The sequence below is a fragment of the Dromiciops gliroides genome, chromosome 4 (assembly GCF_019393635.1).
Source record: "Dromiciops gliroides isolate mDroGli1 chromosome 4, mDroGli1.pri, whole genome shotgun sequence".
NCBI classification, from domain to species: Eukaryota; Metazoa; Chordata; class Mammalia; order Microbiotheria; family Microbiotheriidae; genus Dromiciops; species Dromiciops gliroides.
In genome coordinates this window covers 415,344,903-415,372,490 of record NC_057864.1, presented here as the reverse complement: position 1 = coordinate 415,372,490, position 27,588 = coordinate 415,344,903, and the positions used below count along the sequence as shown (strand labels likewise).

General features: G+C 37.7%; 1 protein-coding gene across 1 annotated transcript in view; it reads right to left on the bottom strand.

Moving 5' to 3' along the window:
• Positions 1 to 27,588, bottom strand: part of FAM120B (family with sequence similarity 120B) — a 136,108-nt gene that overhangs the window by 93,843 nt on the left and 14,677 nt on the right. The window contains exons 2-4 of the mRNA XM_043962356.1: positions 26,701 to 26,891; positions 16,748 to 17,782; positions 7,796 to 7,976 (exon numbers count right to left, since the gene is read on the bottom strand). Coding sequence (XP_043818291.1) covers positions 7,796 to 7,976; positions 16,748 to 17,761 — 1,195 coding nt within the window. The 5' untranslated portion in view covers positions 17,762 to 17,782; positions 26,701 to 26,891. The remainder of the gene's footprint in view (positions 1 to 7,795; positions 7,977 to 16,747; positions 17,783 to 26,700; positions 26,892 to 27,588) is intronic.

Sequence of the window (27,588 nt, the reverse complement as noted above, 5' to 3'; positions counted from 1 at the left end):
ATAAAACACAAAGATTCCTTGTAGAAGCATTTGAAAAAAATTGTTTTAATCTTTATGTAATAAGGGACTGGAATTGGCCAATTAGAGCCTTAGCTTTATGAACATGTTCTGCTGATACAGTCCCCAGATGGGCTTCAGAGCACAGGTATTGTTTCAAGTCTGTTTGAAGAAGAGATGCCTTTCAATTGGCTTCTGAGTCAGAACTAAGAATGCTTACAAAAAGCACTAAGCAGATGATTTGGGCTCTCTTATCTGGCAGCATTCAAAGTGAGGAGTATGGTAAGCCTCTAGGTAGGGTAAGCTCTTTACCCAGGCCCCCAGTCAAGCCAGGTAGATGGCATGGTTGTTTTCTTGTGTCCATTATATCTGTTCTTTCCTGCTCTTAGGTGAAGGAGTATTAAACAAGGCTATGACCTTGTGAGCTTCTAAAGGTTAGGAGAGCTGGAGGTCCATGTCCAATTTTACTGACAGCTGAGACCAGTGAGGAGTGACGTCGTGGACAACATGCTTGAACCAACACAGAAGTGGATAGAAGGCAAGAAGAGAAAGCAATTCATCCACCAGCTATGCTGAGTTGGCAAAGTGAAACTGTCGGGATGAACGGTTTATAGAAACTGCTTTCAGTTAGAGCTAATTCTCCCAGGCACCAAGGTGGTTATAGGGGAGAGTGACCCTCCAGATGTTGAGGAAGAATGTTTTGTGACTTCTACCCTTGCAATGTCAATACTCTTTTGTAAAAGTTAATTGATGTTAGCTGGTTAAATGATACTGGGGTGATACTGGGAAAGAACACATCAGAATGGAGACTTAAGTTGAAGACACTGGACACTGGACACACACACACACACACACACACACATACACATTATGGCAGCCCTAGATCTCTGAGGGAGAGATATAACCTGGCTCTGGGGGACCCAATTCCCCAGTGAGAGTTGGAATTGGGATAATGGTCCTCAGATCAACACTTAAAGAAAACAGACATTCCTGTGACTTGAATGGTCTAAAGGCAGTTTTGCAAAGGAGTTAATGAACTTGTTTCTGTTTATTTAATGGTGCCAACTACCTGAGATTCCCAAATTCTCCAACATCCCCTTGTTCACAGATGAGAATTCATGATTAAGACCCATATAACTAGAAAAGGTCTTATCATTTTTTAGTTCTTTAAAGGAACTGTTCTTAAGTTTAACTCTCCTTATGGACTAGTTCTATTAACTGGAATATGTGGTATTTCTATTACTATTAGCAACCTAACTATGGCTGAGTTCAGAAAAAGGGAGAATGATATACTTTTTGCATATTCTAGTTTCCCTTGCTGCCCAATAACTTTTTAAGTTACAAAAGGTGGTTTAGGCATTTAATTAGGTAGGATTAAAAACAGAGCAGGAAGAGAGAGAGGAGACAGATGTAGGGGTCCAAGACTTTGTGTGTGCCTGTAGTTTTATTTTTCTTTTTGACCACCTTGCTGTCTAGGATATAGCATACATTCAACTAACTGAACATATGGGGAGTGGATAACAGATGCAACTTAAATACCACAATAAAGAGGTGCAATAAATATAAAGGTATCTCTTCCCCTGATCAGCACAACTGTAGCACACAACAAATATTCTTTTTTCTTCTCTTACTCTTTAAAAATCAGTGCCTTTCATTTTGTTTTTACATCACATTTATTTCCCAATGTGACCCTGCTCTCAAGGGCATTGAACCTTCTCTTGTAACAAAGAGAAAGAGTTTAATATAACAAATGCAAAAGTAAACACATCTGACAACATATGCAACATTCCACACGCTCAGACTGCCACATCTCTACTGGGAAGAGGAACCAAGAAATGTTATTCAAACAGCATCATGGAATTCAGGATTTTAAATAGCAAGCTAGTGCTTTAATGGATCAGTGCCTGAGAGTCCAAAGTTGCAAAAGTTAAAAAGTAAGCTGATTGAGGATCCATTGGTACAAAAATATTTATAGCAGCTGTTTTCACAGTAGTCTCAAGGTGGAAACTAAGTGAGGTGGTGCTACTTCATGTCAACCACCTCTTCCCAGAGAAGTGATGGGCAGAACAAGACATGCATTTTTAGACATGGCTAATGTGGGAATGTTTTTTTCAGTGTTCAGTTTGAGGAGGGGTAGGGAGAAGGAGAAAGAATTTTAAACATTTTTAAATTAAAAAAAAAGCTGACTAGAGGAAAAAAGGCATATACTATAAGGGTCTGTGACTTGTTTCAGGACAGACAAGAAATTTAAATGGTTTGAGGACACCTTTGATTTTTTTCAATCATAATCAATAATCAGAGTTGTATTTTTGTGAGGCAATTGGGGTTAAGTGACTTGCCTAGGGTCATACAGCTAGTAAGTGTCAAGTGTCTGAGGTCAGATTTGAACTCAGGACCTCCCGAATCCAGGGCTGGTGCTCTATCCAGTGCACCACCTAGCTACCCCCTATTATTTAAGTTTTAAAATATCTTCTATCACCTGCCTGAAATGAAACCATTTGAGTTCTCTCCTCTGGTTTTTTGTTTGTTTGTTTGTTTGCTTACACAGAATTTATTTAGGTTCACAGGGATGGGGAGCAGTCCCTAGAAGGTACCTCACGATAGCTAAGACACTCAGCTCAAATGCCACCGTTCTAGAATTCCCCCCACTCTCCAAAAATGTCTATCTCTGAGATTACTTTGAATCTCTTTATAACTTGTAAGCACATAATTGTTTGTATGCTATCTTCTCCATTAGATCCTTGAGAGGATTATATTTTTGCCTTTCTTTGTATATCCAGACCTAAATAGTGCATGGCACATACTAAGTGTTTAATAAATGCCTACCAACTGACTGACTGAGTGATTGATTTTAGTTACTGAGTCCCTTCTAAAAATCTTAATATTCCTCAAGAGGCAATATATGTATCAATTTGTAACCATCCTTGCCAAGGTCATAATTATGCAAAAGCAGATCTCTTTTTTTATGGTGGAAAGAAGATATAAATATTGAAAAGAGGGTCCTGTTGAGTAAGGGCAGATCTCCTGGGAGGGACTTACAGAAGCCAGGAAGCAGCATATGATAACATGACTTGAAGGTACTACAAGAGGAGCACACCAAAGACAAACTTGAACTTATAGCACTTTTACCAAGGGATCTACACAGTTTGACATATCAAATCTAAACTAAACAAGGTACGGTTCTTGCCCCTCTGGAGTCTACAAATCTAAAATGCTAAACCACAGTGGCAATATTTATATATATATATAGCTCCTTGAATGGCTCTAACTAGTATTAATGAGTTACTAGTCAATGGATGAGCAAACAAGAGTTAAGCAAACATAACTTTTTGGGTTCTGCAATGAAATCATGGTCAGAATCTACTTAAGCTACACGTAAAATATGATGAATTTTATTTAGTACAATTTTTTGGGGGGGGGTAGGGCAATGAGGGTTAAGTGACTTGCCCAGGGTCAGACAGCCAGTAAGTGTTAAGTGTTTGAGGCCAGATTTGAACTTGGGTACTCCTGAATCCAGGGCTGGTACTTTATCCACTGCGCCACCTAGCTGCCCCTAGTATAATTATAATGACATAATCTAATACTATAATACTAATTACATAAGCTCAATACTGAAGCTTTTTCTCCCAGCCCAGTTTAGAATTATACCTTTGGAGGTATGTCTCCCTTAAATAGAAATCAAATAATATATTAAATGCATCAGGAGAGCTTAATATTACAAATAAGAATATCGTAAGGGTTTTTTTTTTAGTCAAATCCTACAAATGGAAAAATAATTTCTTAGTTTTTTTTTTAAACCAAATTAGTATTTTCATTTTGGGGGTTTGCTTAAGAAAGGCTATGCCTGTTTATTGGAAGCAAAATCTAAAATGATATTCTGAAAGACAACAGTGGTTTCTAGAGTTTTATTGAAGCCTTTTGTTTGAACATTTCAATAATTTCCAGATTTCCCATGAACACACATACTATACTCTAAAATTTTAACTCATAAAGGATTATTTTCTGCTGAGGCATTTGAAAGGGGGGAATGTGTTATGGGGGAAAAAGTGTAAAAAAGATCAAAATGAATGAATGAATGAAAAAAAGCATTGATTATGGGCTTATGTTATGTTAAAAATAAACTGAAAAAATTATGTCTATGGACTAATATTTTCTTGTTCTTCAATCAGCTGGAAAAAAGGACATTTCTTGAACAGTGAGCCCTCCCTTTATGTGATGAAATATTTGGCATACAAAGAAGTAAACAAAAAGTATCCAGGTTATAATTGACCCTAATATTATGTTCTACAGTGCTACTCTCCCCAATAAATCTATTTCATCTAGAAGTCACGTTCCCTTTAAAGTTGTCAAATGTCTGCTTTCTAGTTTCTATAGATTAGTGCAGTAGAGTAGAAGGAGCCCAAACATCAGGGTTCTGGACTCTATCTTTGCTACTTACTGGCTGGATGATCTTGGGCAGAGCATTTAATCTCTTTCAGGCCTGTTTCCTCCAGATCAACCAACAATCAATGAACAAGCATTTATTAAAGGTCTACTATATGGCGGGCACTGTGCTAGGCACCAGGGATGCAAAGAGAGAAGTGAAACAGTCCTCGCCCTCTAGGAGTTTACATTCAATTGGCAAAGACAATACACACATTATAAACAAAATACATACAAAATAAAAACAAGATAATTTTTTTTGAGGGGAGAGAGAGAAGGCACTGGATGCTTCAGGTAGGTGAGGCATGAGCTGAGCTTTGGACGAAGCGAGGGATTCTAAGAGACAGGGACAAGGAGGAAAGGCATTGAATGCCTAGCAGAGGAATGTGTATGGAGTTTACTGAACAGGAGAATGAAACATAAGATCTATGCTTTACCAAATCATTTCTGTAGAGGTGGAGTGAATGAGCTAAAAAAGGGACACTTGAGGCATGGAGACCAATGAGGCTACTGGGATAGTCTGGATGGGGTAATGAATTCCTGAACTAGGATGATGGTTGTGTGAACAGAGAGAAGAGAAAGGAGACGAGAAATGTTATGGAGGTAGATGACTATAAGATTCTTTCCAGATGTAAATTTATGACCCTATTAATCTACTTCACCATGACATTAGGGAGATGCCATTTTGGTAGAAAGAGCATTAGACTCAGTATCTGAAGATCTGTGTTTGAGCCCAGGCTTTGTGACCCAGGGCAAGTCCATTTCTCTTCTGCAAAATGGGGATAAGGATATTGTGCACTATCTACCTTACAGAGATGTTATGAGGAATGGGCTTTGTAAACTAAGGTGAAATATAAATGTTGGCTATTATTATTATTATTATTAATAAAAATCTGACATTCATCTAAGTGCTTTATGATCTACTAAGCATTTTATGCATATTCTTACATGACTTTCAAAGCAATGTATTATTGATCCAATTTTGCAAATGAGGAAACTGAGATTCAGTGAAGTAAAGAAGCTTTTCCAGAAGTCACATAGCTAGTAAGTGTGAGAGTCGGGATACAAACCCAAATTCACCCCACCTTCCACCACAACCTCTCTAAAAACATTACTGCTTCACAAATGAGGCTATGGATTTAATTAGTCATTATGACATTAAACTTTATATAAGCAAAGAGTCCTTAAATAAACAAGCAACAATTATAAACTAGTACAGGAGATAATTTGTTTTCAAAGCATGGTATGTGGGAAGTCAAAAGTGATGAGAGAATAATTTCTAGAATCTTTAAGAGCTGGAAGGACCAAAGGGGTCTAGGAAGGCAAAGGCCAATTTAGAAAGGAAGGACATTAAGACAAAATGTTTTTCCTAACCTTTCAGAGCTTATAATAGCATACTCAGTACAATGAAGCAATGGGATTGGATGGAAAAATAGATAAGCCTTTGCACTGGTATCCCTGAAATATTAAAAGAACAAGGGGAAGGCCTCTGGTGAATTGGGTGAGTTCTCTACAAGGGATCTGCAAAAAAGAATAGATGAGAATCAGGCTGACAGGGTGTAAAGAACTTGGGAGATGCACCACTGGAAGAAGTACCCACATTACTGAAACTGAAATTGTCCCCAAAAGAATTTATATTCGTAAAGAACAAAAAATATAAAGTAAAAAATTGCGAATCTCATAAAATGTTTTAAATAAACATATCCTATTTAAGGAAATGTTTTGATAGGAAAAAATTTCTTCTTGACAGATCACATCTTTTTAAATTAATTTCAGCCTATTCTCAATTATGCACAGGAAGGCACAGATGACCTGTAAGAACAGAGATCAAAAGTAATTAAATGTTATTTTCTGTATTTCATCATATCAGTTATTTTAAAGTTCAGTACTACTTTCTTCGTTATGTCTTGTTGAGTGTAAACATTAAAAGAGTTTGAATTCTGTGAGCAGTGGGAAAAGTGTTTGGGAAACCTGGGTACTAAAAAGAATCAGGCTAAAGATTTAAAAGGTGTCTCCAGATATTAAAGGGTTGACTATACTTAGATATTTCTAACATCACCACCTTTGGATTTGCAAACATGTTCATTTTCTGGTTATAATATTTCTACTACACTTAGACAAGAGCAGCCATTAATCCACATCCTAAGGAGGAAGGGTTCTTAACCTGGGGCAGATTTTAGGTGAGCTACTCTATTCACAGTAAAAAGAGAATCCAGTCTGGGTGACCCTTAACCTTGGGGAGGAACCCCCTGTCCTTGATTCCTCTCATTAGAGTTTAGAGTAACCCAGTTCATGAAGGAGAAACTAGCCAGGGAGGTCCAAATGGAAATGGCTTCCCCTGCCCAGATACTTTAAGACTGCTGAGTTTCATGATAGAGTCACTATCTCAGAAGAAGGAGCTAAAGACTTTTAGCCTACCTTCTCATTTAATGCCCACCAATCAGGGTTGATTTTCACTTGTCAGGGGAGTTCCCTTTCAGAAGGGATTTAAGGTGTTCAGAGTGTCCCTTGGTGTTTTTGGTTACTGAGAGAAACCACTGAGCATGATTGCTGGCTAGCCTAATTAATAAACTGGTTATTAATGAGTCAGAAAACTCTTGTCTCTCAGGGTTTTAAGATATCACAAAGGACTGTGGAGCAAAATTTAATTATATGAAACCTCAAGAATATTTTAATCTTTATTGACATACACACATGGAGAAACAAAGAGGCGGAAATTATTTTGTTAAAAAAATTTTTGGCTAGCTCTGTGATGACATTGGTATGGGACAAATACTCTTTCTGAGGAAACTTCCTATACTAAAGCAAAACTGCCTTTGCTCTCCAACTTCCCATCTTAGAGTCATGCCCAGGAGCTAAGAGAGGTAGAGTGGCTTGTCCTGGGTCCTACAGAGGATATGGGCTGGGGGCAGTGTAGATCCAGGATAGAATCCCACCTCTGATATTGTTAACTTTTTAAAAAGGCAATGCCTCTAAACAGCCTTGGGAACACAAAAAAATGTATATTTTGTAAAATTATTTTATAAAAATATTTTTAGTTGAGACTAAATATTGTCCCTTTAATAATAAACACATCTTGTGCTTTTATAAAAAAAGATGTTTTTCAAAAATCAATCCCCTTTTAAAGGATGCAATTGTGAGACTGTAGGGGAGAAAATGGACTTTTCTTTAATGAATTTTGATTGCTTACTAATTATATGTAACGCCTCACAGCATTTATCCTAAATTTTATACAGATGTAAGCAATATTATCAATGAAAGATTTTACCAAAAAGTTAAACCCTATTTAACAGCCTCTATGTACTAAAAGATTGCACTAGAGTTCATCAGGCCAGCTTCTTAGACTTTTACTTTATGCTGTGCTGCCAAATCTTACCTTTACTGTCTTCCAACAAGAGTGAGTAAATATGCTGCCGAGCAGGACGGAAAATCAGTGCCTGGCCAGGGAGTTCTGGGTCAAGTTCATCTTCCATTGTGTTGCTGCATTCAATTTCTCCACTGCTTAGGATATTGTAGACCAGGTAGCTTTCAGCCCGTATGTGTTGCTCCTTAGCTACCTGCTCGAAGTAAAACAAAACAAAACAAAGCTGAAAGTCTTTTTGACAATAAAATAGTAAATAGAAAAGGGCAGATCTGTGCCCCAAAGTCAGGCAGACATAATCCTAGTATTCTGAAAAAAGCTGGGAACTTCAAAAGGGACCAATTAATTATTCAGTCTTCAGATCTCATTAATTACAAGGGTTTAACCTAGAAGGATGATTCCCTATAAAGGAGGTTTCACCCCATGGCAGGTATTTTCATACTGCATTAGGAATAAGTTCACAGCTTGCTATACAACATATATAACCATGAAGTTTTTGATTTGTTAATTGAAGATGTAAATGCTAGGCAAATTGTGAACATCATAAATTTTGTGAATGAGAGATTTTTTTTTGAGTTGTATAAAATAATATGGTGGTCCTGTTAAAGTTGATAGGTAGCTTTGACAAAAACTGCTGGGAAAACTGGAAGATAGTATGGCAGAAATTAGGCATAGACCAACATCTGACACCTTATACTAAAATAAGGTCAAAATGGGTACATGATTTAGACATAAGAGGTGATACTATAGGTAAATTAGGAGAAGAAGGAATAGTCTACTTTTCAGATCTTTGGAAAGGAGAGCAGTTTATGACCAAACAAGAGAGAGAGAATATTATGAAATGCAAAATGGATGATTTTGATTACATTAAATTTAAAAGGTTTTGTACAAACAGAAGCAATGCATCCAAAATTAGAAGGGATGCAGAAAGCTGGGAAACAATTTTTATGGCCAGTACTTCTGATAAAGGCCTCATTTCTAAAATATATGGGGAACTAAATCAAATTTATAAGAATCCAAGACATTCCCCAATTGAGAAAAGGATATGAACAGGCAGTTTTCTGATGAAGAAATCAAAGCTATCTATTCCCATATGAAAAATGTTCTAAATCACTATTGATTAGAGAGATGCAAATTAAAACAACTCTGAGGTACCACCTGACATCTGTCAGATTGGCTAATATGACAAAAAAGGAAAATAATAAATGTTGGAGAAGCTGTGGGAAAATTGGAACACTAATGCATTATTGGTGGAGCTGTGAACTGATCCAACCATTCTGGAGAGCAATTTGGAATTATGCCCAAAGGGCTATAAAGCTGTACCCTTTGACCCAGCAATACCACTTTTGGGTCTTTTTCCAAAGGAGATCATAGAAAAGGGAAAAGGACCCACATGTTCAAAAATATTTATAGCTGCTCTTTTTGTGGTGACAAGGAATTGGAAATTTGAGAGGTTGCCCATCAGTTGGGGAATGGCTGAACAAGTTGTGGTATATGAATGTAATGGAATTCTATTGTGCTGTGAGAAACGATGAGTAGGAGAAGTTCAGAGAAACCTGGAAGGACTTGCATGAACTGATGAGTGAGATGAGCAGAACCAGAAGAACATTGTACACAGTATCATCAACATTATGTGTTGATCAACTATGATAGACTGGATTCTTCTCACCAATACAATGGTACAAGAAAGTTCCAGGGGACTCATGATGGAAAAGGCTCTCCAAATCCAGAAAAAAAAAAAAAAAGAACTGTGGAATATGGATACTGATTGAACCCTACTATTTCTTTTGTTTTTGGTGCTGTCGTTTTTCTATTTTGAGGTTTTTCCTTATTGCTCTGATTCTTCTCTTATAGCACGACTGATGCAGAAATATGTTTAATGTTGTTATGTATATGTATATGTGTGTGTATATATATGTGTGTGTGTGTGTGTATGTATGGATATATATATATATCCATACATATATATATACACTACTCTGCTATATATATATATATATATATATATATATATATATATATATTTATTTATTTATTTATAACCTATATCGGATTGCCTGCTGTCTGGGGGAGGGAGGAGGGAGGGAGAAAAATGTGAAATTGGGAATCTTATGTAAACAAATGCTGAAAGCTATCTTTACGTTTAACTGGAAAATAATAAAATACTTTTATTTTTTAAAAAAAGTTGATAGGTAGCTGCAGATGAGTTATAAGGGCGTTTGAGTGTGTGTTCACTCTACTGAGCCTAGACAAAATGCAGTCTAATTCACTGGTACTATTTCTTCAGAGCAAGAAAGTGAGACGTGTAATTTGAAGGTCAGCAATATGTAAAAATAGATTTTAAAGTTATTTTAATCCATTATTATATTGTGCTAACTTGATAATCCGAAAAGCTGAAGTTGACCAAGAAATGGAAAATACTTTGAGATTTAAAAGGGAGAAAACTTTCTTTTTTAAAAAAAAGTCTTGTCGCTTGTTCTCTTTTCAGGGTACAATTACAAAATTTGTTTTCCTGTTTTATCTTTTCTCATTGGCCTCATTTTAATTATTTCAAAAGAGATAAACACTTTTATTCTTCTTGGAAAAGCATAATTACTTGGTTGGCTGGACATGGGCTAAAATTTCAATTCTGACTAACAGCAAGAAATTTGATATTCTCTTCTACTCCATTTTAACCTACCAAATCTTAAATTCAACATTTGCAAAACTGAACTCATCTTTCCCTCCCAAATGCTGCCCCCCCCTTTCCAAATTTCCCTATTACTGTCAAGGGCACTGCAAATTCTCCCAGTCCCTCAGGCCCCCACAACCTTGGTGTCATTGATTCTTCTTTCTCTTACCTCCCCACCTCCATATCCTATCTGTTGCCAAAGGCTTGTCAATTTCACCTTTGCAACATCTTGAAATCTGGTGTAGGACCTTATTACCTCATGCTTAGATTATTGCAATACTTGACCTGGTGGGTCCACCAGCCACAAGCAGCTCTTTCTCCCCACTCCAATCCACCCTCTACTCTGCTATCAAATCGATCTTCCTAAAGTACAAATCTGATCATGCCACACCCCACCCAGACACCACACCCCCTCCCAGCCCCCAATAAACTACAATATGACCTCTAGGATCAAATAGAAAATCCTGTTTAGTGTTTAAAGCTCTTCATAATTGTCCCTCCACGCCAATCTTCTTACATTTTATACCCCACCATGTATTATTCTGCAATCCAGTGACACAGGCCTCCTTGCTATTCCTTAAACAAGACACTCCATTTTTCAAATGGGCATTTTCACTGACTCTCTCATACCTAGAATTCTCTCCTTTCTGGCTTCCTTCAAACCTCTACTCAAATTCTACTTTATAAAGGAAGCCTTTCCCAATTCCTCTTAATTTTAGTGCCTTTCCTCTATTGATTGTTTCCAATTTATCCTGTATATGGTTTGCTTGTTCATATTTATTTGCATGTTGTCTCCCTGATAAGAACTGTGAGCTTGAGGGGACCATCTTTTACTTTTCTTTGTATCTGCAATGCTTAGTACATAGTTGGTGCTTAAAAAATGTTTAGACTGATCCAGTAAGATGCTTTTCATACCTGTCCTCTAATTTGGGTATATTCCATTTTGATGATAAAGACATTTTAACATAATCATTAATTATTAAAATGGGAGGTTTTCCTGAGACAAATCAAGGTGCTAGCAAGAATAATTAATAGACAGTGCAGCCAAGATTAGGCTAAGGAGAGTAAAAGCTGAGCACATGCTGAGTAGAGTATGAAAACCAATATAATTTAACAAGTAGTTATATTAAGCACTAGCGACTGAGAGGTTCAGGAAGGCATTTGTAGAGAAAGGTGGTATTTGAGTTGCATCTTGAAGGGAGTCAGATTAGGTAAATTAAAAAATATATATAAAATAAACGCAAAGAAATTTTACAGAATGAGCACTAATAACTTGGCTGATCAGGAAAGAGCTTTTGTAGGAGGTGCCACTTAAGCTGATTTTGAATGATTATGGATCTCCATCTGAAGACCCTGAAACATTTCAGAGTTTAATGTCACACCATGTCATCCCAAAGCAGGGACATGTGGAGGACATCATCAGCTGTCTGGAATCTTTCTTCAACCTAGACTCTGTAGTTAATCTCCTCCCTGACAGTACTGAACAATTTTGGGGAGCAAACATCTTTCCAATTTATGCCTTGCTTGTCTTTCAAGGAATAAATGATGGATACTTAGTTAGAAGACAGACTTTGAGGTTTGTTTCCCTGAATAAATGTGTTTTTTAAATAACAAATAATAAGCAAATGGGTTGTCATATTTTCCAAATTTTTCAGACAACATATGATGGTACTGTGCAATGTCTCTTTCAAAATCTCACCTTTTCTCTTCTAATATCCTCATCAAGAAGTCCTTGGGGCATGTGTAGATTACTCTCAAGAGATTTTGTATAGATAGGAAAGTAGGAATGGTGATATATTTTCTAGATGGAATCTCAAGTGAAAACTTTATTACCTCTCTACTAAATGTCATGGCACAATAGAAAGAGTTGGAAGAATGAAGTCAGTTCCAACCTGTGTTAACCATGGGAAAATTGCTTAACTTCTCTAAATTTTAGTTTTCTCATCTATAAAATGAAGAAGCTGATTTTGGAAAGTTTGTAACTATACTAAAAAAGTGATATTGCTATTGAAAAAAGTACTTTGGGAGCGGCAGAGAGCAGGAAATGTCTTGTATACACCAAAAAATTGATAGCACTTCAGATTGTGGAATATGAATGTAATGGAATATTATTGCGCCATAAGAAATGACAAATAGAAATTCAGAGACACTTAGGCAGACTTGCATGAGTATTTATATAGCAAAAGATTTTCTGCAGGACAACCCTATTAGGAGATAGTAACATAATTACTCTATTTTACAGATGAGGCCCGTGAAGCTCAAAAATGCAAATTGATTTGTCTATGAACATAAGTATTAAGTTTCAGAGGTACTGCCAAAGTCAAGTTTGTTTGTTTACTGACTCTAGTGCTAGTTGCACTATGCTGTTGTATCTTGTATGTAATATGTCAAAAGTAGCTAGTTCATATTTTGTAAAAAACTGATTACAAGCACCAACAATCCATCATAAAGGCACCCCTGTCATCTTCATGAGTTAGTAGACCTCTATCCCCAGTTTTCCTGAATAAAATGTTACCAGAAAGTGATCTAAATAATAAGCTCTAAATGACTTAAAATCTCTAAGATCTAAATAAATAGTGCTCCTAATTATTTTTCAGTAGGAAATAATGGCAGATTTATTTGATGCTATTTATAATCTCACCTCCATAGATATGTATTATTACAGATATGTAATAATACAAAAAGTGTTTTGTTTTAATTATGGTATCAATGGGGAAAGTTTAGGAAAACATATAGCCTCTGAATTACCCTCAGTTTAATTGTAATTGGAGTCATTTGTTGAAATGTTAATTCAACAAATATTTTAGCATCTACCATGTGCAAGGAATGTGAATATTTCTTACTTGATTTAACAGAATGAATGGAAAAGTTAGTGTTTAATTCATCAAATGTTATTTTGTAGTATAAAACTAGATCCAAAACATTTTCAGTCTTTTAAATGATTTTATTATCATCATAATCTAATTTTGCCAGGCAACTTCTAAGAGTGGGCCATTGTTATTGTGGCTACAAATTGACTGTGGTCTGACATTTTTCTGGTTGTGAAACACCATCCAAGAACAAGATCAAATAGGGAGAGATGGCACCTCTTTAATAAATGATCCAAGAATAAGTAATATGTGGTGGTTTATTATACTTCTCCCGGACAGCAAATCTTTCCACTTAAGCCTTCAATCCTCTCCTTCACCCCTCATATCCAGTTAATTGCCAACGTCTGTCAATTACGCTTCCACTACATCTTTACCATCCTACCCCTTCTCTCCATTCATACAATCATCTTAGTCCAGGCGCTCATCGTCTCTCTCCTTGACCAAGGCAGTAGCTTAATTGGCTTCCCTGCTTCCAGTCTCTCCCCTCTCTAATCCAACATGCACAAAGCTGGCAAATTAATATCCCTAAAGCACAGATTTGAGCATATGTTCGGTCATGGGCGCCCCTGTTTAAGAAAGACATTAATTAGCTGGAGAGTATCCAAGAGGGCGACAAGGATAGTGAAGGGCCTTGAATCCACGTCACCAAGGCTCAGGTGAAGGAACTGAGCGTGTTTAGCTTCAAGAAGACTTAGAGGGGGACAAGAAGGCGTCCTTCAAGCATCTGAAGGACTGCTGTCACAGGGAAGAGGCATCTGATATGTTCTGTTTTGCCCCAGAGGCCAGCACCAGGGGTAATGGTGTAGAAGTTGCCAAGGAGCAAATTTAGGATTGAAATCAGGAAAAACTTCCTAATAATTAGGGCTGTCCAAGAGAGGATTGGGCGTTCTTTCTAGTGCTAGTGAGTTTCCCCTCACCAGAGTCCCTCAAGCAGAGGTTGAACACTAGCTAAGTATTTTTTTCTTTTTTTTTTGCTGGGCAATGAGGGTTAAGTGACTTGCCCAGGGTCACAAAGCTAATAAGTGTCAAGTGTCTGAGGCCAATCTGAACTCAGGTCCTCCCTCCTGAATCCAGGGCCAGTGCTTTATCCACTGCGCCACCTTGCTGCCCCCTAGGTATTTCTTAGTGGGAATTTCTTTTGTGTATGTGTTAGAGTAGACATTGAGGCTCCTTCCAGATCTCCAATTCTGTGATTCTATGTCACGTCCTTGCTCTAAAGGCAATTCATTATTAGATCTAGGATAAAACATCAGTTCTTTAGTTTACCATCCTTTCCATGGTTTCACATTACTCCTCTTTCTATGCTCTACATTCCAGCCCAAAGAGGTTGTTTGTTGTTCTCTGTCTAGCACATTTCACCTCCTGCCCTCCATGCCTTTGGAGGCTTCCCTCCCTCCTCCCCTGCATCTCTTGTTGTCCCGAACTCTGATGCTCAATGCCACCTTCTCTCCAGGACCTTTATGGATCAGCCCTGTCGCTGAGGTTCACCCTTACCAAACCACTTGGTATGTCTTGTATTTACTTATCTTTGTCCGTGCTGTTTCTCCCAGGAGGAAGGAAGCTCCTTGAGGAGGGGGGATGTTTTCATTTTTGTTTGTATCCCCACTGCCAACACCAATACTTGGCACATACCATGTGCTTAAAAAAATAAATCCTTGTTCAGCTGAATTGTTGAATTCTGAGGTGACCTTGCCTATTCTGTTCATATTCAGAGTTCCCTTATTTAGCCTCCTCTCTACCTCAAAATGTTTCTGTCTCTATACCAGTTCTCTGATCTTGTCTCGGAGATCTTGTCTCTCCTTTTTTTCTGAAATCTTTTCACTTACATTCTCTGTCCCTTCCTCCTCTGGCCTCTTACAGACCTTGTTTCCCTTTTCTCCCCTCATCTTCAAACTCCCTCTCCCAGCTTCTTCCCCTCTGCCTACAAACAAACGTGCTTCCCTCTCTTGAGCCAAACTCTCACTTGCTATTGCAGCTCCTCACCTATTTCCTTCCTTCCACTACCAAACATTTTGGCTATGTGGGTTGGACACACTGTATCCATTGCCTCAGTTCCCCCTTGTTCCTTAACAGTTTACAATCTGACCTTTAACCCACTATGCTAATGAAGCTGCACTCTCAAGGCCCTCCAATGATTTCCTAATCACCAAATCCAAGGTTTTTTCCTTCCTCAGCCCTCACTCTGTCACTTATCAACACATGCCACCCCCTTCATCTGGAAACCTTCTAATCCCTTGATGGCATGACATTGCATGATCCTGGTTGTTTCTCTACCTCCATGAAAACCCTTTTATCGTTTTCTCTTCTATCTCCTGATCCTGAAATGTGACCATTTTCCAAATTCTGTTCTTAGCCCTCTGCTATTCTTCTCTGTAGCCTCTTTCTCGGAGGTAAGGATCACTTTCACAGGCCTCAAAAATCTCTATTCAGATGATTCTCAAATTTGTATTTCTAGCCCTAACCTCTTTCTTGACCTCCAGTACTCCATTTTCAAATGTTTACTGAAGAGTTCCAATTGGACATCCTGCTGACACTTTAAACCTAACATGCCTAAACCCAAACAAATGATCCTTCCCCAAATAGCTTCATCTACCTCATTTCTTCCATACTTAAACTTCCTCCTGCTTCCTTTCTTTCACCACCTAGCTATCTAATCAGCTACAATCCCTCCTATTCTTTTGTAATGTCTTTCCCATCCTAATTTAGAGCCTCATCCATCACAATTGAACTACTGATATTTATCTCATCCCATCTCCTTACCATTCATGTCCACCTTCTCCAAGCTACCAAGAACATCTTCTGAAAACATCATTTTCATCAAGTAACTTTTCTCATCAAAGGCCTTCCTCATTACCTGGAGAATAAATGCTAAACTTAGCATGAGTTTGAATATCCTCTGTTCTCACCTCAAACTACATTTCCAATCTATCTTTCGTAGCTCTCCTACAAAAACTCTAATTCATCACTCCTCTGGGGAACCCAAATTGTTCTCTTCAGTGTTCCTCAAACATGTCTTGTATATTCTGACCTCTATAATTTTTACTCATGCTATACTCCCTACCTGGAATCCATCCTCTTTCTATTCAAATTCTACCCATTTTAAAAGCTGAAGCCCTACCTCATCAAGATTTTCCTGACCATACTACCCCAAGGTGGTAACTCCCTCTGTGGAAATACTATTTTCTGTGCCATTTAGCATTATTACATACTACCTTGTATTTTTGATGGCCATTTTATGTTCAATTGTCTCAGCTCCCTAAATAAATTTTAAGGTCTTTGAAGGCACAGACTTTACTTTTGTGTGTATTCCCCTCACTCTTAAAGGACCCAAAACGCTGCCTTGAACATAGCAGTCATAAAACAAACACTTGTTGACAGACATTTTTAGTCACCACGTATTAAATTTGGGTGAACATATCCAAGTACCTGTAAGATCTCTGGGTCTGAACACATGGTTCCTTCTTGCTTGTCTGAGGTTTCCAAGCTGGGTATTTGGAGAAGCCAGGGAGAATGTTGCCCTGGAAGGAGATAGGATGCCAGCCCTCTGCAAAACACAGTTTTGTTTTGTCCCAAAGGTAACATCTCTTCCAGGGTTTTCACCCCCTGCTGTGAGTGGAGTACCCTAGCTATGTAGTCTGCCACAGCTAGAATTGTGTTAGCTCTTTTGTCATTGTTCTGTTTAGCAGAAGAATAACCAGACAGGCATTTTTGCCGAAACCTTTCCAACATGCCTTCTGGAACAGTATCATTGCCCAAGAGGCAGGCCAAGAGAGGAAGATCTGTTACGTCGAGACCCAGGCTATGACAAAGGTTCTCTCTCGAGAACATAACAGTAACAAGACTGTCAAGGCGGAGCTCACTAATAGAAAAGTAAGGGCATGTATTAAAGATGAGATAGTCGGTATCTTCTCCAAGAATTCCCAGGCAGTTATTCTGGAGACCATAAGAAGCCACTTCATAGTCTGCCTCTTGTAATGAACACACAGTTTCCTGACCCAGAGATTTTAAAGCAAAACGTGTAAATGTGGCCAGCCCTGAGGGAATGAAGAACATATCTCTGTCTGGTTGCCGTCTATGGGTCTTGATGAACTGAAAGATTTTAGATATCTCCTTGTTGTTCCTGAGTCTCCGTTTTACCCATTCACGTCTCTTATTCTGCTCTACCACACCATCAAAGAAGAATACCAATTTGATGCCTGCTGTGGTAAAAGCTTTAATGAAATCTTGTAAAACAGAATGGTATTCCAGCCACTGGCCACCACAAACCCAAGATTCTGGTGTATACCAATGTTTAAGACAGCACATGGCATCAACAACAATTACAGGAGTGCATCCAGGATGGTGAATTTGGTATTTTTCTGCCATTTCTTTCAAATTTACTACTGTACATACATTGGGACAGGCATTTCCCACAAATCCATGTAAACCTCTCACACCCATTGTTGAATTCTTGGTATTAATCTGAAAAATAAAAATAAATATGACTCATTATTCATTTTGTTAACAGCCCAAAAAAGTATCTTTCAAGTCAAATGCATAATATTACACAATCTATATACAAAGTTCATCTTCTGTTTAGGGGTAGCTTTACCTGAGACAAAATTATGTTCTGGTTAAGAGCTTTGGGAGGTTTCAGATAGAAAGTAAAGAATACCATATTAACTGGAAACTATATAAATAAAATACTAATGCTCAAAACTTCTATACCTTCTATAATTAGTTGGGTTGCAATTCAGGAAAGGCAATGGTAACCATTTAAGAACTCCATTAAAGCTATTGCTTCAAAAAATTCTTAGGCCAAAAACTAAAATAGAAATACACTTTTCAAAAAGTCAATGTCTCAATTCTAGGCATTTTGAATAGAAACAGTGATTTTTTAAAAAAGCCACTTAGCCAACTAATTGTCATAAGGAATATAAGATAACAGATCTAAAACTGAAAAGATATTAGAGGCCATCTATTTCTCATTTTACAGATGAGGAAATTAAGGCCAAGAGACATTAAATGACTTGCCCAAGGTCACAGAGGTAAGTAATCTTCAGATGTGGAATATGAACCCCAGTCCTCTGAATTTGGAGTGGGTGGTATTTCCATTTCCCATAAAATACCAGTATAAAAGAGAACCTAACTTATATAGAAAACTGGCCCATTGGTTTTTTGTTTCCTTTTTTACTTTATAAAACAAAAACTTGAAATTCAGCATTTGAAAAAAATCTAAGCAGATCATTCACTATATATATATTCAATCAGATAATAATAGTCCATCAATAATCAGAAAATGTACTACTAACATTTTTATTCTTAACCTAATGATTACTTCACTAAGGATTGGGTCTCCCTTAGGAGACCCTTATCATATCAAAAAGATATTTTTAGAAAGAATAAATGCAAGTACATTATATAACTTTGCTAAATTTAGTAAAAACTGTTTTGATATGCTAATAGTTCCTAAGGAGAAGAGCAAGTAACAGTTAAATAAGCCACTGATTTAAGCAAAAGTGCCAATAGGAAGCATTAACTATTACAAATTATTGAATATTATCCATGACATATAAGCAAAGGCACGAATAAATTCTTGACATTAACAGTGTTAGAAACCTCAGCAAGGATGACAATATATTTTGTACTTAGTATATTTCTTTCAAAACCTTAAAGTATGTTGTTATTTCAATATAACAATTATATATTATCTATCAACACACACAACTAAATTTCCTATATGAGAGAATTTAGTATAAGATGATCTCAGATTCCATTCAAGTGTACTTGATTTTACAATAATCTCACATATAAAGTGAGCTACTGCATGGAACCGAGGGCATAAATCTTACCTTCTCCTGAGGCTACTTCTAAAAGAGGAATACTGTTGGTATTTTACAATATCTCGGTACGATAAATAAGGAGTTAGGTGTTATCTTCATTTAAGAAGGGATGCAAGGACCAGAAGGGAGGTATTAAGTGAATTAGGCTGGGTAAGCACAAAAAACAGTGATCTGGTTTCTTGAATCAAATCATGTAAGCTTAATGATCTATTTCTAATAAATTGAAAGAAAGTTATAGTAGCTGAATGTTCACAGATCTGGATTCTGCCTCTCACTGCTTCCTACCCACTCCAACATGTGGAGTCTCTCTCAAGGAAATGGGATGGCCTCAAACAGAGCATGAAGCCATAGGAATCTGGCCCCTATTATAACTATGGAGCTTATCCTGCTCCCATAGTTACTTGGCAGTGATGCTTAAGATGCAAATGAAGCCAACACAAACACTGTGGAGATAAATTTGGGAGATGGAGCAAAAATAAAACCCTCACTCACTCCCACCTTTTAGAGAAACACTGGCTCTCATTTGGGCTGTAGCTTCTGTCACATTTGGGTTGGCTGCCTTTCTTCACTAATAAAGGGATTTTTGTTTCAAGTATTTTCTACTGAAAACTGCAAGTGACAACACTGAATTTCTGAAAACATTCTCCTCTTTATTTTGCAAGGAGACAGGCTCAGTCTTTTGCTTTGATTTTATTCAAATGTTTTCCTCCTTTCTCAACTGAGTGAAAAAATTCACTGAATGTTTTAATTAAGCAGGTACGAGTTTTCCTGTCTTTCACACTGCTGATTTCTCACATTTTGAATCACAAATTACAGCAGGAGTGTTACATTACAATGTGCTCTACAATGGCATTTAAAAAGAAAAATTTGGATAGGAAAGGGTTGGGAACTTGGGACATTAAAGGGTGCCTTTGGGTGCTTGGGTTTCTCCAAAGCTTTAAGTATTAGTCCCCTTCATCCTTTAAGTTCAGTTTCCAAACATCCACTTTTGTGTTGTGGGAAATGAAATGTTTAAGATAATAGAGGAAAAACTGTGGCTATTATATTGCCAAAAAAGATATGTTCTCTTTTTTAAGCCTTTCACTACTAAAGGCAAACTACTAGGGCTTTGCTCTCCCGTACGCCAGACATCCTAGTAAATTTGGCATGATAAATATATGAATATATATGTATATATATATATATGCACATACATCTATACACAGTTATTATAGAATGACTGAGGGTTGACACCCAACAAGTAACAAAGTAAGTGAAATACGGTTTCCTCTCTATTTTATCCTGTTCTGTGAATAAATATTCCATGGAAAAAAAATCCTATGGGGGGCAGGATAGTGTATTAGATAGAGAACCTATATCAGTCAGGAATACCTGGGTTAAAGTTCCCCCTCTGACACATACTGTGCATCACATGGACAGGGTTCCTCATTAGACTGTAAGCTTCTTGAGAGCAGGGACTATATTGTGCCCCTCTTTTTGTATCTCTCAATGCTTAGCACAGTGCTGGGAATGTAGTAAGCTCTTAATAAATGTTTATTGATAGCTTGATACAAGCTGTGTGACCCTGAACAAGTCACTTTAACTCTCAGTGCTCTAGACAACTCTCAAACTTCCAGCTGTCACCTTCAACTTGATACATTTGTGGAAAAGGTGCTGATTTGAATTAGTAGAGAAGGCTCTACTAATTCAAATCACATATCCAGTTCCTTGTTTATGGATAATTTTAGTACCATGAGTAAAAAAGGGGTCTCTGGGGTATACTACTGAATAGAACTCTAAGATTCTTTGTGGGGGGGGGACCTCCCCAAACAAAAAACTATGATTAATTAGGATCAGAAGATGCTGTTAGAAAGACAGCTAGATAAAGAGTAACCATGAATAAGTCATAGGGTCACAGCATTTTAGAGACTGGATCTAAGATCTCAAGCACAATATTAACCCTCTCATTTCATACATGAGAAAACTGAGGCTTGAGAGGCTAAGTGACCTAAATAAAATGAGAGAACTAATTAAAGCAGAACTAAACAATTCAGAAACACTTATTTAGAAAAAAATTGGTAAAGAGTTTACAATAAACCAGTCTTCCTGAGTTTCCATACGTTACTTAGAAAAGAAACTCTTAACAAGGGATATGTAGATATATTTCAGGGAGGGCTGGAAACATAAAAAAAAATTTTTTTTGATAACTGAATTTTGATATAATTGGTTTCTTTTGTAATCTTGTGCTTTATGTATTTAGAAAACAATATTCTAAGAAAGGATCCATAAACTTCAACAGACTACCTAAAAAGTGCATTACACAAAATTCCTGATTTAGAAGAATTTAAGAAAAATAGGATGGTCAATATGAGTCATTCTAGAAACTGTCATTAGACATTGACCAGATAAAGAATGTGGATTGGTGCCTGCAGAGCTATAGGTATATGTACAGCCAGTAAAAGGGCAGAGATGTACACTAACAGACCTAATGAGCTCTAGTTGAAAAGAACTGATTCATAAAGTCAAAGGCTGAAAATGCAAGTGCTTATTTTATTGAAACAATCACATATATTCATTAGTGATTAAAATAACCAGAATGTTGCTCTTATAATTAAGGAAAACATTTTAGATATATAATTATATATGCCTATACACATGTATCTATATTTCTTTCTTGGTGATAACAATCATTCTCACATCCTAGCAAAAATATTTCCAAATATTTCCATGAAAATTTTTATCTCCCAATGGTTTCATAAACGTGTTTCAATTAATTTTGCCATTATCTTGGAAAAAATGGTGATTGTACTCTGTTGACAAAAATAGCTAAAGAAATCACTATTTTGAAATTAAAGTTGTATCTTTTTCAAAAAGGGAAAACAAAACATTTTCCTTCCTCTCCCAATCCCCAACCCTTCAATTATAACAAATGTAATATTATCTTCTTAACTAAGTTAGGTTATTTTACTCCTTATCAAGGTCTTTCTCCTATGGACTGGATTCCATTCCATGACCTTGCTAAGTCATTCCTCCAACTCTCTCATTCAGCTTTAATCTCTCCTTCTCTACTGGCTCTTTTTGCAAGCTTCTTAAACTGTAGGTTTCTACCCTATATGGGGTTGCATCACTGAATGTGGGGGTCGTGAAAAATTTGGCAATAAATGTTTGATCTGTATACCTATTTTACATATCTATATAACTGGGGTTGAAATTTCTTGGGTGAAAGGGGGTTGCAAATGGAAAAAGTTTAAGAAACCCTGATCTAGTTCATCCAACCCCCTTATTTTGCAGATAAGAAAACCTACTAGGGACAAGCACATTGACAGAAGCAAAACATTACAGTTCACAGTATGAGAAAAGACAGAAAAACTATTAAAAATATAAGAATTTTTAAAAAACCATAAATCATTTAGACGAGCAGTCACGTACATTTCAATAGGCCTCAGGGCATCATTGTATGACTGCACAGTAAGAATAATGTTCATAATAACGATCCCAAATTATCCAAAACCAAATCATATTCAATGTATTCTGTATATAAAGGTGCAGATGACTTGGAACCTAGAACTGAGACCACAAAGCAACTCCAAAAGAGTTTCCCCAAGGAGAATCATCCCTGGTGGTGAAAGACTCAGAAGGGCTGACTTCTGCTGCTTCACTCTGGGGGAATGTGAGATGGTGAGAACCAGAAAGAGGCAGCAAGTAAAGGAAGAGAGTGACAATTGACTAAAACAGAACATAACCTTTTACAATGATTTCAAACCAAAAATGTTTAAGTTTCTTAAATTTTGTTATCCTGGACAACTCATATACCTAGGATTCTAGATAACCAAAGTTTTACTACATTTACAAAAGCCTTCAAAATAATTTTAATAGAACTCCTTCATAATGCTGGTGATGAAGGATAAAATTAACATGTCTTCCTACCTCTGAACTTATTACTCATGGCTTTTCCTCCACTTGGAATACCCTTCCCTGACAGCTATGCATCAAAATCCTCTTTGTCCTATAAGGTCCAAATCCCACCTTAATAAATACGTTGATATAACACGGTTTTTTTTAATTATGTATGCTTATGTTTGGGGGAACACAGCAGTAGCATCTGCATTTGGAGTAAAAAACCAGGTTTTGAGTTCTGGCTCTGAAACTTACTAGCTGTGTAACTTTAGATAGTTACTTAACCCCTTCAGAATTTGTTTCATCATCTGTAAAACTAAGATGGCAATAAATACCATATATAGCCCATCCTGAAAGGTCACTGTAACGATCAAATAAGATAATGTAGGCAAAGTACTCTGTAAACCATAATGCACTATATCAAGGTTGGTTTTGATGATAAGGATGATGATCTGAGACATCCAGAATTATAATTATCTATATTACAATGAGTTATAATTAAAATAGGTTCTATGTTCTTTACAGCACTTGATACTACTCAGAGGAAAGACCAGAAACTGCTTTTAATTTCCAGATGGAGGAACAGAATTTTCAGCAGGTCATTTAACTTATCTGGTTTCCTTTAAAAAAAGAAAAAGATATAATTTGCTTCTCATACTTGGAGGATTCCAAGTATTTCTCAGTCATAAAGTTCTTTTAAACATACTTATATGTTATCGAATGTTTATTCTTAAATAAGTGTTGACAACTGCATATCCTCTTCTCACCATTCACATATCACCTCACAAAAACAGACATAAAAACAAAATGAAATGCAAAGTCACTTTATACTATTCCTTTTTGCATTTCTATAAAAATTAACTGCCAACATTTGGGCAGTCTCATTTTCAATTTAAATAAAGGAAAGAAGCCAATACATACTTACTGAAATGAATTATAATAACATATAAAGCTAGTTTCAAGTAAATGTAAGCCCCTTGGGGCAGGGGCTGATTTTTGGCTTTCTTTCTTTTTTTTTTTTAACAATTCCAGTACCTAGTATGTAATAGGTATTTAATAAATGTCAGCTGATGGACTTTTTCCATTTGATAAATTATCATTCTACTGATCTTTACTTGAAGGAGGTAGCAATCCAGTAATGATATGCTAACAAGTTTATTTCACCAGCAAAGGAGTTCCCCCAACTCACTGCTGTTCTTACCTCTGAGATGACCTCGAATTTACACTGTATACATCTTTATATGCATATTTTTTGCAAGTTGTGTCTGCCAAGTGAGCTTTATGAGAAGGACTGTGTTTTTGTCTTTAGATTCCCAGTGTTCCCTTTCCACAGTGGTTATCACATAACAACTAATGCTTGATGACTAACTGACTGAACTTTTTAACCCAAAGACAGAATGCTGCCAAAAGCTGTGAAAATGACTCGTTTTATTTTCAGTCAGAAATTAAAGCTGTTATTAACCAAGTAAAAAAAAAGCTCCAAATTATTAATAATCAGAGAAATGTAAATTAAAACAATTTGAAGGTTCTACTTCACACCCGTAAGATTAGCAAAGTTGATTTTTTAAAAAAAGGAACTGAAAAATGTTAGAGGGACTGTGGGAAAACTGGTCTACTGTTGTTTGTCCTTCATTCTAGAAAAGGACCGTGACCTCACCTGATGTCATGACTTTCAGTGAAATGGATTTAAGTGAGGGAGGGCTTAGTAGTCACCAGCCTCACTCTTTCCTCCAGAGCCATCTGGGTTCAGTGGCAAGATATCAATCAGGATGACAGGAGATGGCTCCAGATGTTGGAGGCAATTGGGGTTAAGTGACTTGCCCGAGGTCACAAAGCTAGTCTCAGGTGAGATTTTAACTGGGGTCCTCCCAACTTCAGGGTTAGGGTTAGGGTTAGGGTTAGGGTCCCTAACCCTAACCCTAACCCTATCCACTGTGCCACCTAGTTACCTAGCTGCCCCTGTACATTAATACAGTGCTGGTGGAGCTGTGAATTGGTCTAGACATTCTGGAAAACAATTTGAGAGGGGCAGCTAGGTGGTGCAATGGATAAAGCACCGGCCCTGGATTCAGTTCAAATCCAGCCTCAGACACTTGACACTTACTAGCTGTGTGACCCTGGGCAAGTCACTTAACCCCCATTGCCCCGCAAAAACAAAACAAAACAAAACAAAACAAAAAAACTATTTGGAACCATGCCTCAAAAGTTACTAAACTGTGCATCCCTTTTAACCAAGTAATACCACTCTTAGGTCTGTACCCCTAAAGAGATTGAAGAAAGAGGCATTTGGGGATGGCTGAACAAAGTTTGGTAAATTATTATAATGGAATAAATTGTTATTTAAAATGATGGAGGAGACAGTTTCAGAGAAATCTGAGAAAACCTGAATAACCTGTTGTCAAAGTAAAGTAAGCAGAGCAGAAGAATAATTCGTACAATAAGCCCGTTGTAAAGACAACTCTCATCAACTAGATGACCAACCACCATTCCATTAGACCTAAGATGAAACACATCGATCACCTCCTGATAGAAAAGACATAGTGTGCTGCCTGAGAAATACTTTTTTGGACATAGCCAATGTGGGAATTTGTTTTGCTTTATTGTTATGAGGGTTTTGTTCTTCTTTCTTTCTTTTTTTAATGGGTAGAAGGTGGGGAAAATAGATTTGTGTTCAAATGAAAAAAAAATTAAATAAAAAAAAGGAAAATGCCTGGTTTTCAATCTGCTTCATCAGGTACCCTGCTGCGAAGATTTGTATGAACATAATAATATGATCATCTTACTGGGTACTGAAAACAAGTTCTACAATCATGGGTTCTACAATGTAGATAATGACATAATTATAATTCTGTTATATCTCACATCATCATCCTTATCATCATAACTAACATTTATATAGTGCATTATGGTTTACAAAGTACTCTACATTGTTTGATTTGATTCTTACAATAACTCTTCGAGACAGGTAGCATACAAATAATTTAATTAGATAACCGAGAGGTGTTCTGGAAAGGGAAAGGCACATGCATATGTGGTAGCATCAGAGATGATAAGGACACAACTATGGGAGGGAGGGAGGGCAATGTTCTCAGGCCACAGGGAGTACAGTTATGGAAAGAAGGGGCTGTTAAGAGAAAAGTGGTGGGTACTACGGATTTCCAGGTAAAAGACCTGGGTTCATTCAAATCAAGCTCTATTACTGACTGCAATTCACTTCACCTCCCTGATGGACTCTAATTATTGCAAAGCATTATGATCCTAGGAAAAGGGAGAGGTCATAGGGCACAGCAGGAGAGGAAGGACCGGGGATGGGGTGGAGGGAGGCACTGGGGCAAGGTCAAAGATCTAAGACAAGGAGGGGGAGTCAAAGGGCACTGCCAGGGAGAGGAAGAACCGGGGGTGGGAGAAGAGAGCCCAGTTATGATGGGGGTAGGGGAGGGCTTCAGGAGGCACGAGATGAGGCTCTCAGATCCTCCCCCGCCCCCAACACAGCTATGACGGGGAGTTGGGGGAGGGAGAAAGAGGGTCATCTTGAAGATGGGTTGGTGACGGAATTAGCACAAGGAGGATCTTGAAGTTGACAGAGACAGAGGAGGCGGAGAGAGATGCATGCACGGAAGGCCCACAAGCAAAAGAGAGGAAACACCGCAGGGGAGTCAACCCACGGGGGCCTGGCCGTACCTAGCGACAGCACCAGGATCCAGTCTGCAACTCACGCCTTGCTTTCCCTCCCCAGATACCGCCGGCCGGTCGAGCCTCCACTTCCGCTTCCGCTCCGGTGAGCCCTTCTCACGAGCCACACGCCCAGTGCCTGGAGGGCGAATGCGCAGGCGCAGCGGGTGCCCGGTTCCCTTGGCAACGGGTTGCTCTTGCTAGGAGAAAGTATGGACGAGTGAGCGTGTGTGTCTGTTTGTATCGTGTGTGTGTGTGTGTGTGTGTGTGTGTGAGTGAGTGAGAGGGGGGCGGTGAAAAATGGAAGTAATGTCATAGGAAAGGCAGTAGCATTAGCGGGGATCTCGAAAAAGGTGGGATTTTCTTTTTCTGAGTGTACAGTCTGGTGATGGGGCATTCTTTGTTGTTGCTTTTTTTGTTTTTTGTTTTTTTGGTGAGGCAATTGGGGTTAAGTGACTTGCCCAGGGTCACACAGCTAGTAAGTGTCAAGTGTCTGGGGCCAGATTTGAACTCAGGTACTCCTGAATCCAGGGTCGGTGATTTATCCACTGTGCTACCTAGCTGCCCCCTGCTACCTAGCTGCCCCCGATGGGGCATTCTTTGTGCATCAGTTTCCCCTGGAGGCAAACTGAAGCTTCTCAAACTCAACATAATAATAACCAGCATTTATATAGTACTTACTACCTGGTTAAATGTTTTACAAATGATATGTCATTTAATCTTCACAACAATTCTGGGAGATTGGTGTTATTATTATTCTCATTTAGCAGGTGAGGAAACTGAGGCAAACAGAAGTTGAGTGATTTGCTCAAGGTTTCTCAGCTAATAGTTTTTTGAAGTCACATTGGATGGAACTCAGGTTTTCCTTACTCAGAACTTTACTTATCCTCTGTGCTA